Below are 14,924 nucleotides of genomic sequence, written 5' to 3' on the forward strand. Positions count from 1 at the left end.
GCTTTACGCATTTGGCTTTATAGTGCTTACGTTTCCGTGAAGCTACCGAATATTTTGCTACTTCATATTGCAACAACTGGTAGAAAAATTATTCTCTGGATTGGTATTTGGACATTATGTCCTAACATGTCCAAATGTTAAGTAAATAAAAACTTTCGTGAAGATACGATGTCTCAGATATTTCAAAAGTGGTTAATTATAATTGAAACCAGTCAATTATGGAAGCTCAAGTATGCCACCCAGTATCGAAGATATACATTATAATCTGTGATAAGCTGTATGAAAATTAATTGTGGTTGAGATGTTGGTATTAAGAAAAAGAGCAATTTCTTTCCCTTCAAAATATCTTTCTTAGCGTTCGCAAGTAATATTTTATTTAGGTTTTCTAGAACACATGTTATATTTCGTTCAATAGAAATAGATATTGAAACATTTTAGACAATAGGTCGCATATGTGCACTTGCTTGCCTGATATTCATGAATTCTATCCTTTCACACCATTCCTCTGAACGCTTATAACATACTTATCATTTAGATTACGTGCATAGGTGTTAATGTTCTTGTTTTGTGCGCCCAAAACAGAAATCATCATCAAACGCAAACACGAGATTTTCATCCATCGTCGCGTCTATACGTGGCAAGGTAATTAAGAGGAATATTTGTACTAACGTCGTGGAGTCATAAAACTGACTACTACCACAGGCATGTAAATCAGAGGAACGGTCCAGATGTTTCGAATCAGGACCCTTATCGTAATCAGTATCAACCACACTTAATGGAGTGCTATTCGGAAAACACGCAGACCCACTCAATTTCAAAGGTACAGTATGTCTGTTGCAAAGAAGAGTATAGATGCGACTCTTCCTCGGCCGAAGTCACACAGTGAAGGTAGTGGCCTTCACCATCCGCAGCTGCTGCTGCTCGTTGTCAGGAGTGTGGTCGTCGACGTCTGCACCGTCAGTGTCAGTGTCCGCAGCGGGAGACCCCGCCGGCGCGGTGAGGACGGCTCGCAGCCGCCTCCACATGGAGTGCTGGGCGGATGGCTGCGACGGCCACGTCAGGTAGGTGCGCGTGTCCATCAGGAAGCGCAGGTGCCGCTCCAGCTGGTGCCGCTCCAGCCGTTCCAGCTCCAACAGCACCAAGTGGTGCACCTTCTGCGACGCCAGATCCAGCTCCCAGCGGCACCACTGCAACATATCATTCACCTTCAAGAAAATCCAACAGCTCAGATGATGCTTCCGGTCAAAGTAGTACAAGGTAGAAATCGTTTGTCTTTGAAAAATAGGCTAACGAATCTGCCTCTACTTATGAACTTCGGAAGCCACCGTGCGATGTATGGCGAAGTGTACTATACATCCCCACTAATCACTTCCTCTCCTCTACACTCACAAATACTCAAAAACAATTACCTATACGCTTTTTTTCTTGAGTCGTCGATCTTCTGATTGGTTTGAGAGGCCCTCCACGAATTCCTAACCTGTACGAACCTCTTCACCTCAGAGTGGCACTTGCAACCTACACTATGTGATCAAAAGTATCCGTACGTACGTTCTTATTATTATCAGGTTACCCTCCATTCAGAGGCTGTTGCACGCAGCGACCGTTATTTTGATTTGTAAATAACAGATTTTATCTGTCAGTCGTCTTTTGGAATTTTTACTGGCAGATCTAGATTTCAGATAGAAACTAGCCTTCACAATGCACTATCATTTTGGTCAATGCATGTAATGCCTGTTGGTCGAGCTTTGTCCACAGTTCATTGATAATGGCTAGTTTCTATCTGAAATCTAGATCTGCCAATAAAAATTCCAAAGGACGACTGATAGCTGAAATCTATTATTTACAATTTTTTCTTATTAGGTGCATTGTGCTGCCACCTACTGCCTGGTATTCCGTATCAGTGACCTCAGTAGTCATTAGAGATCGGGAGAGAGCAGAATGGAACACTCCGCGGAACTCACGGGCTTCGAACGTGGTCAGGTGATTGGATGTGACTTGTGTCATACGTCTGTACGCGAGATTTCCACACTCCTAAACATCCCTAGGTCCACTGTTTCCGATGTGATAGTGAAGGGGAAACGTGAAGGGGACACGTACAGCACAAAAGCGTACAGGCCGACCTCGTCTGTTGGCTGACAGAGACCGCCGACAGTTGAAGAGGGTCGTAATATGTAATAGGCAGCCATATATCCAGACCATCACGTATGAATTCCAAACTCCGTCAAGGAGCCACTGCAAGTACTATGACAATTAGGTGCGAGGTCAGAAAACTTGGATTTCTTGGCCGAGCGGCTGCTCATAAGCCACACATCAGGTCGGTAAATGTCAAACGCCGCCTGGCTTGGTGCAAGGAGCGTAAACATTGGACGATTGAACGGTGTAAAAACGTTGTGTGCAGTAACGAATCACTGTGCACAATGTGGCGATCCGATGGCAAGGCGTGATTATAGCGAAGGCCCGGTGAACGTCATCCGTCAGCGTGTGTAGTGCCAACAGTAAAATTCGGAGGCGGTGGTTTTATGACGTGCTCGTGTTTTTCATGGAGGGGGCTTCCATCCCTTATTGTTTTCCGTGGCACTATCACAGCACAGGCCTACATTGATGTTTTAAGCACCTTCTTGCTTCCCACTGTTGAAGAACAATTCGTGGATGGGGACTGCATCTATCAACACGATCGAGCACGTTTTCATAATGCACGGCCTGTGGCGGAGTGGTTACACGACAACAACATCCCTGTAATGGACTGGCCTCCACAGTGTCCTGATCTGAACCATATAGAACATCTTTGGGATGTTTTGGAACGCCGAGTTCGTACCACTCCTCACCGACTGACACCGATACCTCTCCTCAGTGCAGCACTCCTTGAAGAAAGGGATGCCATTCCCCTAGAGACCTTCCAGCAACAGATTGAACGTATGCCTGCGAGAGTGGAAGCTGTCAACAAGGCTAAGGGTGGGCCAACACCACATTGAATTCTAGCATTATCGATGGAGGGCGCCACGAACTTTTAAGTCATTTTCAGCCAGGTGTCCGGATGCTTTTGATCACATAGTGTACATCATCGCTATTCAAATGGCTCTGATCACTATGGGACTTAACATCTGAGGTCTCAATCCCCTATAACTTAGAACTACTTAAGCCTAACTAACCTAAGGACATCACACACATCCATGCCCGACGCACGATTCGAACCTGCGACCGTAGCAGTCGCGTGGCTCCAGACTGAAGCGCCTGGTACTGCTCGGCCACAGCGGCCGACCATCATCGTTACTATACCAAATCTACAATCAAACATACCGGAACGGATGTAACCTTATCAGTTACAAGAATAGCCCGTCCAACTTACCAGCAAAACTTCACGTGTCACGCCACAGGGTACATTTGGTAGAAACCATTACATTAAATGTTTCAGTGACTTTGAAATGAGTTCCAGTTCAAGATGAATTACGTGTAATTCGACATTCAGTTCCTGCTTGTTGGTATCCAGGTATCCAATTTCCTATTTCAGCCAGTTAGTTTTGTCAGGAACAGTACGTGAAGAAGTAAAAACATCCAGAAGACACCGCCAGGGACCTAAAAATTATCAAATGCAGCCACAACCCCCAACAGAATCTAATAAGTGAAGAATGCCACCAAATACAGAAAGCCACAGTTGAAAATAAAAAAATAAATAAACTGATGCTACAAATTCATCAAGCATGTCTAGGTAAGAATAAGAACCAATTCAAAATTAAACTGCATATTTCAGAACATATGTTGATTAATTATTTTATTTTTGTCTACACATCTGACGATGGTTCAGGTGTACCGAAACCGACCACTGTAATAAAAAATTGAAGCAATCTAGAAAAACAACAAAATTTGTGTAACGACAAGTGATAACGCAATTTCTCCCACGACAGTACGTTAATTTATGCAAATATAGATGGTAACTGATCTAAAATTGTCGATATTATGAACTAATGACCGGTAATGAGTACTTAGTTTCTCAATGACGTAAACTTCTCTATTAACAGCTTAAGCTCACGTCAAACGTTCGAACTGCCTACCGGCCGGTGCATAAATACTACCGCTCTCTTCCAGAAAGAGTTGTACAGTACAGCTCGGATCCAGTTCCAACCATTTTGTCTCCATTTTGTACTGGCTTTTCATACAACAACGACTAGACGTAGCCCCATAGTAAAATGACCATACGAGCTACATCCTTGGATAGCTCCAGCCATGGGATATTCCAAACAGACGATCAGGGTATCTGTCGTTTAGCTGCTCACAGATGTTACTATCAAAGTGGAATCGTGTTCCGTCATATTGAAACACGATAACGAGAACTGTATGCTCCGACGACTGTGGCAGTATATCCAGCCCCGGACCTACGGTATTTCCGAACCGGGCAAATACCTGACAAGGGCGCCCTCCCGCCTCCCGCTCGAGCGCTTGGCATAGGACGTCAAAAATTTAAAAAAATGGTTCAAATGGCCCTGAGCACTATGGGACTTTACATCTATGGTCATCAGTCCCCTATAACTTAGAACTACTTAAACCTAACTAACCTAAGGACATCACACAACACCCAGTCATCACGAGGCAGAGAAAATCCCTGACCCCGCCGGGAATCGAACCTGGGAACCCGGGCGCGGGAAGCGAGAACGCTACCGCACGACCACGAGCTGCGCACAAAAATTTAAAAAAAAACCGATTTTTCAAATATGTGTTCATTTTGTAGTGCACATCTTTCTGATGGGTTTAATATATTAAACATGTATGTTCGAGAATGTTTAAAATGTGTTATTTGGTCTTAGGTGGGCCAAAGTGCGGTGCCACACCTCATCACACAGCATTCTTCTATCGCACGTTACTTTATTTCGAACTGTGGAATTCAAACTTGTATATTTTGTAATAGAGGCCATCAGGCATATATTCTTGACAATGGAAATTAAAATGTCCTGTGGCGCCTCTCCTGCTCCCAGTCGGCCGGTTTGATATCGTACCTACCTTAAAAAAATTCGCAATTAATATTGCGTGTGACTATTCGTAACAGGGAAAATAAGAACTCTTCAGAAAATTTGCCCTCTTCATCGCCTATTAGATAATAACGTTCTCTTCTGTGTGACATACAATTAAATGTGGGAAACAAAAAGCTAGGAAACGCAAGAGACAAGGAAGATAGTACACATTTCTTCAATCCTTACGTCCAACATTTTTTTCCTCTTTAATCTTGCTACAGCTGTACATGCAGTGCTTTACTTTCTGCGGAGGAAACTATTACATCATCGAAGTTCATCAAAGGTTTTGCTACGTGAAAAATCAAAATGTCCTTGTCTAATACTGAAAAAGTTGTTAATACGAGTAGTATCCAAGACTGGAGTGGTTTTTCGATTTGATTACGTCTGTTCTTCCACTGTCTGCTACATAAAACGAGAAGGTATTTCTAATATTGCAGCAATTGTAACACACGCCAAATAAGCGAGTCTGTTTTAACACAAATAGTCCTTTTTTCCTACATCGTTTACATAAATAACACAACAGAATATAATTCACGACACACCAACACCAAATGCCAACAGGGCCTACTACAAGCAAAAAAGTGTTCATGCATACGCTCCAGTTTCCCAAACATGAGATTGAAAAGTAGTAGTAACAAACTTTTATGTAAAATTTGGAATCGTCATATTCTTCCATATAATCCGTGTGATGTCCCCATTTCTTCTGTTTCCTAGTTCTAATAAGCTACCTTCTCATTCTGTAACTATTCCTGCTATTGTAAAAATTTATTCTCCGGTTAACTTTATTAACCTTGCCAGAATCAACGGTTTAGTTACCCCGCCTTTATTGTCCGATTAGGCGTTATTACCTGTTCGTACAACGCGTTTTCGGCGCTTTTCCGATAACAGAACTTAAACGCCTGCTAACCGGTGACTTTACAATTGGGCCTTCGTAGTGTAGCGATCTGCCAAAATTTTTCGGTCAGACTTCTATTTTATTGGATACACCTAGAAGATAATACGTAATCTTTCTTACCTATTATTTCTGTTAGTCGTTTGCTTCCACCCTGGTAGACTGAATCTATGGATTTCGCTAGTGATTATAACAACGCCGATCATTCGCACACCCAATCAACCGCATAAACAAACAGCGATTGTTGCCGAGAATTCTTCCGGGTTGTATGTCCGTGCTCCATGGAACTCTTCTATCCCTGACGTTTCGTCCAAAGCTACGTTCGACATTTTCGGAGGTGCTCCTGTTTGTGCTGAATCTTGCCGACTGACGAGTCGGACGTCGAAGACCGTGTTTAGGCCGCCCTTCGACGTCCTACTTGTCAGTCGGCAAGACTGCAAGACTTAGCACAACAGGAGCACCTCAGAAAATGTCCAACGTAGCTTTGGACGAAACGTCAGGGATAGAAGACTTCCATGGACCGCGGCCATACAACCCGGAATAATTCTCGGCGGCTGAAACATGCGGTCGTGAAAGCCTTCATTGCATGATTAGACAGCGATCGGAATTCACCCGATTATTCGGCTTAGCTCGTATAGCCTCACCCCTTTTGTCTGCAGTAAAGTTTTTTTTGTTGTTTTTCTTTTTATTTCCAGATGCGACGGCTATTCCCCTTGCAGAGACAACGCGTACACTATGCACACATTCAAAAATCATCTTATGATTCGTTCAGAAATCAACTTAGAATGCTTTCAAAAATGTTCAGAAACCAACAGAGATGGGTTTCAAAATAAAATGAATAATCTATAAACCAACCTTCGCTCGATTCCAGGCGCTTTGTGAAACAAGGTTTTCCTCAAGAATATGAATTAGGTGCACCCTGAAATTACGACCAGTGGCAGATACCCAAACTCATCCTCATCTAACATCCCCAATTTTCTTTTCAATTATCTGTATGTTATTCTCATCAGCAACTTCGATGCATGAGCTGTTAAGCTGATAATGGCATAATTCTCGCACTTTTCAGTTCTTGCAGTCTTAGAAATTGTGTGTATGATATTTTTCAGAAAGTCAGATGGTATATCGCCAGACTCAAATGTTTTACACACTAATGTGAACAGACGTTTTGTTGCCACTTCTTCCAATGATTTTAGAAATTCTGATGGAGTGTTATCTATCCCCATCTGCCTCATTCGATCTTAAGTCCTTCAAAACTCATTTAAATTCTGATTCTAATACTGGAATTCCTATCTCTTCTATATCGACTCATGTTTCTTCTTCTATTACGTCATCAGACACGTTTACCCCATCATGCCTTCAATTTACTCTTTCCACGTATGCGCTCTCTCTTCTGCATTTAACAGTGGCAGTCCAGCTGCCCTCTTAGTATTACCTCCCTTGCTTTTAATTTCACCGAAAGTTAATTTGACCTTCATATACGCTGAATCAGTCCTTCCGACAGTCATTTCTTTTTTGATTTCTTCAGATTTTTCCTGCAGCCATTTCGCCTTCGCTTCCCTGCAGTTTCTATTTATTTCATTTATAAGTGACTTGTATTTATGTATTTACTGAATTACCCGCAACATCTTTGTACTTCTTTTTTTCATCGATCCACTGAAGTATTTCTTCTATTACCCATCGTTCCTTCGCAGTTACCTTCTTTGTACCTATGTATTTCTGTCCAACTTCAGTTATTGACCTTTTTAAAGAACGTCCTTTCCTCTTCAACTGAACTGCCTATTGAGCTATTCCTTTTCACAGTAACTGCAGCCGTAGAGAAATTCAAGTGCATCTCTTCATTCCTTATTACTTCCCTATCCCACTTCTTTGCGCATTCATTGTTCCTAATTATTGTCTTAACCTTTTTGCCTACTGTTCATCACTACTGGAATGTGACCTGAGTCGGTATCTGCTCTTGGGTACGCCTTACAATACAGTATCAGACTTCGGAACCTCTGCCGGACCATTCTGTAATCTAACTGAAGTCTTCCTATATATCCCCGTCTTCCTCAAGCATACCTTCTCTGCTTGCGATTCTTGATCAGGGTATTCGCTATGAAATGTATTACAGAACTCAATTAGTCTTTCTCCTCTCTCATTCCTAGTACCAAACCCTTTCTTCCCCTCCTTCCCCTACAACCATATTCCATTCCCCCTTGACTATTAAGTTTTAAATTCCTTTACGTACTATTCAGCTTACGACGTCAGCATGTATACCTGAACTATAGTTATCGGTGTTGATTTGCTATCGATTCTGATGAGAACAACCCTGTCACTGAACTGTTCACAGTAACACATTCTGTCCCCTACCTTCCTATCATAACGAATCCTACTCCCGTTAAACCATTTCCTGCTGCTGTTACCCTATACCCAAATCCCATTGTGTCACAAAAAGCTTTCAAGCAAGTGCGGTCAATCACATCTGGAGGACGAGATAGCCTAGTTACTATATATTGTGCTGTTTCTGCTACTGAGAACGGTATTTCGCCGGTCTTCATCTTTCCCCGGGTGCATTTCGAAGAGCATTTTATTCGTGATGGGCCACTAGGTTCCCGTGGAGTGAGTAACCCTTCTGGATGAATGATGGAAGAACATTTCTACGAATGTTTGAAACACGTTGTTTCTAAGGCAAAGTGCTCTAAACGTAGAGCTGGCCGGGGAGGCCGAGCGGTTCTAGGCGCTACAGTCTGGAACCGCGCGACTGCTACGGTCGCAGGTTCGAGTCCTGCCTCGGCCATGGATGTGTGTGATGTTGGGTTTAGGTAGTTCTAAGTTCTAGGGGACTGATAACCTCAGATGTTAAGTCCCATACTCCTCAGAGTCATTTGAACCATTTCTAAACATAGTCTGTCTCGTCTTCTCCTTGATAATCGTACTTCTCTACTGTAGTTAAAGGACTCAACTGTGAGAAAAATAGCAGCATTGCTTTACTTTCACTTCCTCCTTACTGCTCCCCCCGATTTCAACCACTAGATCGGTCACTGTACGGACTATGGAAGAATTACGCGAATACTGAAAGTGATTCGTGGATGTAAATCACCACGATGACAATATATGACATTCCAGGAATAGTGAGTTCTACATTTACTGTTAGGGTTACGCCATTAAATATCCAAGCGGACTTGTGGCAGTTAGCCCTTAATAGAGACGTTTTCGGCGACCATAAATTTCCTCCTGGTTCGTGACAGATCTACCAAATCCTTATAGGCCTACTGCTCTAAGTGCTGTCACGACAGAAGAACGACGCAAATTCAATCATTGAAGGTCTACACGAAGCAAATTAATGATACAGGAAAACCTCAGTTGCAGCCTTCTTGCGGTGGCTTAGCGAATGTTTAGTCTATGCCTACTGTTGTTTCTCCGAAAGAAAAGTTCAGTGGATGTCAAGAAGCGCTTTTTCCCAGCCGAAAAAAATAAAACTAAGAAAAGTAGAAACAACAAAAGAAAGCTCAATTCAGAGACAGTGATAGCTCTATTTGTACTGCAGGTTTTGGTTCATTCACCAATAGCAGATCAAGAGAAGTGTTGGTACAATGTATAGACCGCAAGAAATGGGCATCTGATAAATGTAAGCAGAAGCTGCCCATTTTGTTTGTCAAAATTTTCAGATTAATTTCGTAAAGTCCTAACAATTTTTATTTCAGGGCTGTTATCAGCTGACAGTTTTCGCCGTAGGATATTGTTGAAGGCCTACGATTTCCTTTTTCTTGTATATGTTGAATTGCCGAACTTCTTGTGTAGAATCATCAGAATTATTTTGCTTGTCTATATATTATTAGTATTAAATAGGGTAGTTCTATTTTAATCTTGAATGTTCCTTTGGCTTGAGTTAATTTACATGAATACAGGAAGTGTTTTGTTACTTTAAACACCTACATTTTTCATGTAATATTAACACGTGACAAGGAACTCCATCCGTGTTACTACCTTCCCAGTCTCGGAGACGGCAGTCGCAAACAGCGCATAATAATTATGAAGCCATATATTATTTTACAAACATTCTTAAAAATATAGACTACAAGTTAGTGAAATTAAAGTGAGAAAATTTATGTTGACGAGCACCTAAAAAATTTAAAATAAAAGATGAGAATACCATACCCGGCATCCCCCATACATTACAGATGACTGTGTGCTATTTTACAAGACATCGGCTCCAAATTCAGATCAGCACCAGTTGATAATTATGAAACATAATCAGTTTACACACAGGATCGACACCTAATCTCACATGAAGTATTTTTTTTTTTTTTTGTACTTGTAGATATTAATTTTCCAAAAGCGTAAACATGGCTGCAACTTCAGCAACTACGTTACAGTAAACGTGGAGAGGTTGAAAAATTCAACCAGTCAGTTGCAAATAAAGATTTATTGGTACCCTTGACCTTGGTATCTACAATTTTAAAATTGTCTTCTTCAGAAGGTGTAATTGACCTTGTTACATCGATGCCGATTAAGTACACTGAATAAAGCCAAACAGCTCTATCCATCTTACGAAAACAAATAATCACAAGCCATGACTTAGGATTGCAGCACTACTGTGTTTCAGGCATCCAGACAAAATGCCAGGTGCAGTGGCCAATGAACAAAAAGGTTTCGTCGACGTAAAATTCGACTTGTATACAATAGATTACAATGGAGCACAGCACTGCCACCTGGCTTGCAGCAGTATGTGTATAGCAAACAGTCAAATCTTGACGGGCCTTTTAGTCCCTAGATTGTTACGTTCTTCCTACAACTCACCCGGCTATCGACGAAAGCTTGAGACAGGACAATGACTGTTGAGCGGCTGGTTTTCATGGAGGTGACAATGTTGTCAGCAATGTAGGATCCCAGCGGGAAGTCCCTCTCGTGCAGGCAGAGACGCAGCGCCACTTCATCGGGGGAATCCCCCGCAGTCTCCAGGTGCGGTACTAGTTGGTCCACAACCCACTCCCGGTCCGCACTGCTGCTCTCCCAGAAATAATAATGTCACATGTAATGCAATATTGACACATGAAATAGTCAGATTTTTATTTCTCCTTTTAAACTTGATGGAAATTTGAGCTATTATACTGAAATCCAAACATGTATAAACGGATGTACGAACGAATGTTGCATCGCAGGATAGCACAAAGGAACTGGATGATAGCTACCATGCAGCAGTCCAGAGTCCGACTGTAGCAGAGCCTATCATCTTTCATGTGCAGTGCAGTCAAGAGAACAAACGAATGGATACGATTTCCTTGCGTTACGAGTGAACATGCAAATGCTGTATAGACACATTGATGACGTTGAAATACCTTCATTCGTGACCACAGGCGTTAACGTAGTGTTCTTGAGGGAAAATATTGTCTATGCACCGAAAATAGCAATATTCCAAGACCCAGATTTTGCACAAGAGTATCGTGCACTTAGATTTGAAGCTATATGACGTATCAAATTCCTGTGTTGGACTGAAATTTACCGAAGTTGATCATAAAGTTTTAACCAACTGAAGTTAAAAAATTATTTTTTTCTTTGTTTGCAGTTACGCGACTGTAGGCGTGATACTAAAATTCCTGCATCCATTAACAATTTTGTCTTAGCTTCTCTAGAATTCCTGATTGGCCGCAACAAATCAGACAAAAGACTGAAGACGCAAAGGAAGTAATGCCCAGAATAGAACAGTCATTCATGACTTGTCACCAGTGATCAACACTGAAGTGGGCACATCACAGGCGACGGTGTACTGTTTTAAAGCTTCACCTGCAAATCGCTTAGTGGTTACAAGGCGAAATATCGTAGCAAAATGTTTACGTCATCTGGAAAAAATACCGAGACAGTGTGGAACTACCAGTTTTAACTGGAGATATTAATACATGCTGCGTATCTAACGTTTGGGTAAGACATACCGTAACTTTTTGCAATAGTAACGGTATAAATACAGACTGCATACTGCATACACGGTAAGTGAGTAGTGTAACACACTTTACCTGTTCCGATTTACTGTTTCCTTAGGCGATTACATTGCTCGATTTCGGAATTTTGGGGTGGAATTATAAATAAATGAATAATCAATGCTGGTAACATAAGAAACATTAATCCTACGTAAAAATTTGCGTAAATACCTGTTTTCCAATGAGTAGAGGAGATAGTTACACAATAAACTTAGTGCAATCACATCACAATACTGACAAGCTCTGAGCTTATGTTGTCGTGTAGACAACGTACGAATAAGGTGTGGTAGGAATGATAAACGTTGCAGGCTGCGTACCTAACGAAAATTAGATTAAAAGTAAAGCAGTATTTTCTTAAGTTGGTTAATCCGAGGAAACACTGGTAATTTTTAAACAGTTGTTAACATGAGATGGTTGCATTGTATAAGATTTATGGTATTGTATCACACATTATTACCGAAGGGTAAAATGCTGATGGGATCAAATTGATGTAAAAATTTGCACGTTTTGAAAGACACTCTACGTGTGTATGTAAGTGTGTGTGTGTGTGTGTGTGTGTGTGTGTGTGTGTGTGTGTGTTTTGGTCTTCAGGAGGCGATAGACACATATCAAAGTACACGACGGAACCATCCTAACTTTAGGAATGAGTAGATCCTTCCTCGGGTAAGAGGAAGAAATAGATTGGGGAAGGTAAAAGGGAGGGGCTGCTCAGTATTAGAGAGACCCAGCTGCTGTGAGGGCGAGGTGAGACAAACAAGAACGGGAAACGCCGGAAAGAGTAGCCGAACATAGATGGTTCACGGATAAGCAGTGTGCCATTATCAGTCCAGAGACGATGAGAACGAAACAAACAAAGATGAATCACGAAGAATAGGAATGAAATGGGTAGTGGAATTAAGAACTAGAGGAAAATGAGATCGGAGAAAACATCGAGAGAAATGGAATGTATGCGAGTGAGAAGAATCAAGATGAAAAAATAAAGAAAAAGAGAATGAAATAAGACATAGCACATAAAAAACACTTGAAATGCAAATAATAATGAAGAAACAGAGTGGTAGCCAATAAGACAACGAAATCCAGGTGTGTGCTGGAATGCTATGGTATGTTGCAGGGAAAATACTCATCCCTGAGGTTCAAGGTTAGATTTAAAGAGCCCATGTGTAGTAGTAGCCACTCAGCTCCCTTAAGTAATACTGTGGAACAAGATTGGCAACTGATTTCTGTTCCAAAGGTTAGGAGTTCTTCTATGTCTATACGCGCTCATCCAGTTTAGTGCGGAAATTCGTTCATAAAACGTTATGCAGTGGAAACATGTTAGCTGTAAAACAACGTGCGTGGTTTCTCAAGTTGCTCTGTCGCCGATATTGTGTGACTTACTAGTGGTGGGCTGCAATAGATGGCGAAGAATTCGTGCTCTGAGTTCATAATGCTATTTCTTCCTTGCACAGTAACAATAAATAAGTGACTGTAACAAAATTTCGCTCTATGCATATTTTGTAGTAGTAAAGAGATCAACGATTGGCACTTTGATTAGACTGTATTCACAAGTACGCCGCATACATTCATTTTCTCGTATTGGGGTCTGGATTCGAATGTAGTAGATGAAATGTGTAGCGAAATGTTAGTCATAAAATACATTTGTGGTTTCAAAGAGACATCTGCGTGAAACGTACAACACATACAGCAAATTGACACTAATCAGCAGGTGGAACACCTATCCAAGTTCTTAAGTGACGTTACAGGTGCTCAACATACACACCGTTTGTGATGTGGTAAACGTTAACAAGGTAGTCAAATTCTGGCTCCATATGTCCCAACACATCATAGTCGATATCAGCGATTGCGTTTATTATTTTTCCTTTCAATTCTTCCATATTAAGTGGCACTGGAGGTAAAAAACGCAAGATGTGAGACATAACCCCTCACTAAGATCTCACATGGTGCTAGGTGGCAGTGGGGGCCATTGAAGAAGAGTCGCGTTGCGACGCACGTCCAATCCAGTTCTGCGGCAGTTCGAACGTCTGAAAGAAAGTGTGGTGGCACACTTCCCCATTTCATACTGAAGTTTCCTCTGCCTTGCTGTAATTGTACAGCAGTACGTCCGCGTACACGAAATCAGTCACCGTTTTCTCTGCAAAGAAAAAACATCCATAAACTTTGGAAGAAGATATTAATTCTAGGTGAATTTCGAACGTGTGGACGTTCTGTGCTCAAAAAAGCAATCGTCTTTCTACACACACGAAACTTGGTTCCGTCACTGAAAACCAACTTCTGCGAAACGCCTCCCTCCTCCAGTAGCCGCTGCAAAACTCAGAAGGAAATTCACCGCCCCAAGTATTCAGCGCACGTAACAACTGCAATCAGTATCGTTTCACACCCATGGTACATCCTAAGAAATGAAATAATAAAGTTGATAGTACTTCATTTCTGTGTCACTATTTAGTTATTGCACTGTTTTGTACAAGACCTGCAGTAATTGCTGCATACTGAGTAATCAGCTTAATACTACACCACGCATACTAAAAATTAGAAAATGAAAACAGAAACATTTACTCTTGTAGTCGAAACCTCCACCTCTAGCTATATATTCTACACTCTAGAAGTCGCTTGTAGATTGCTAGTGAATAAGTTATGAGCAAAGTGTGCAGCGTTTGCGTAATTATATGAATTGTGGAAAGAGGTAGGAAAAAGACAAGGAAAACGAAGGGGTTGTTGATACCAGTTGCATCAGGACTTCGTGCGGCACAAGCGGCGACGAGTGAAAATATGTGCCACGCCTTCTCTCGTCGCCGCTGATGATGTAATTGACAATGGAGGTATTTATGTTGCAGTTCGTTACGCTGCCAAAGGGGTATTATCAGTCATGCAATTTTTTATGGAGTTATGCAAAAGACGGACTCTTGTTGTAGGCATTTTCGTTGACAGTAGTTTAGTAATCACACTGTGGACTACAAATGCACTGTACAAAGGATAAGCCGGCTGAAGGAGGCTAGCACAATGCCGTTTCATTTTCTTTTTTCTATGAGACTGGAAAGAGCCATCCCAGAGGACCACAATGACATTGGAGCAGAAACA

At 41.6% G+C, this 14,924-nt stretch overlaps 1 protein-coding gene across 2 annotated transcripts in view; it reads right to left on the minus strand.

Annotated features, from left to right (window-relative positions):
* Positions 1-351: 351 nt before the first annotated feature.
* LOC124607495 (toll-like receptor 2 type-2) overlaps positions 352-14,924 on the minus strand; it is a 134,729-nt gene continuing 120,156 nt past the window's right edge. For both annotated transcript variants that reach the window (XM_047139887.1, XM_047139879.1), the window contains 2 exons: positions 10,675-10,879; positions 352-1,187 (listed from right to left, as the gene is read on the minus strand). In XM_047139887.1, coding sequence (XP_046995843.1) covers positions 876-1,187; positions 10,675-10,879 — 517 coding nt within the window. In that variant the 3' untranslated portion in view covers positions 352-875. The remainder of the gene's footprint in view (positions 1,188-10,674; positions 10,880-14,924) is intronic.

The sequence above is a fragment of the Schistocerca americana genome, chromosome 1 (assembly GCF_021461395.2).
Source record: "Schistocerca americana isolate TAMUIC-IGC-003095 chromosome 1, iqSchAmer2.1, whole genome shotgun sequence".
Taxonomy (NCBI): domain Eukaryota; kingdom Metazoa; phylum Arthropoda; class Insecta; order Orthoptera; family Acrididae; genus Schistocerca; species Schistocerca americana.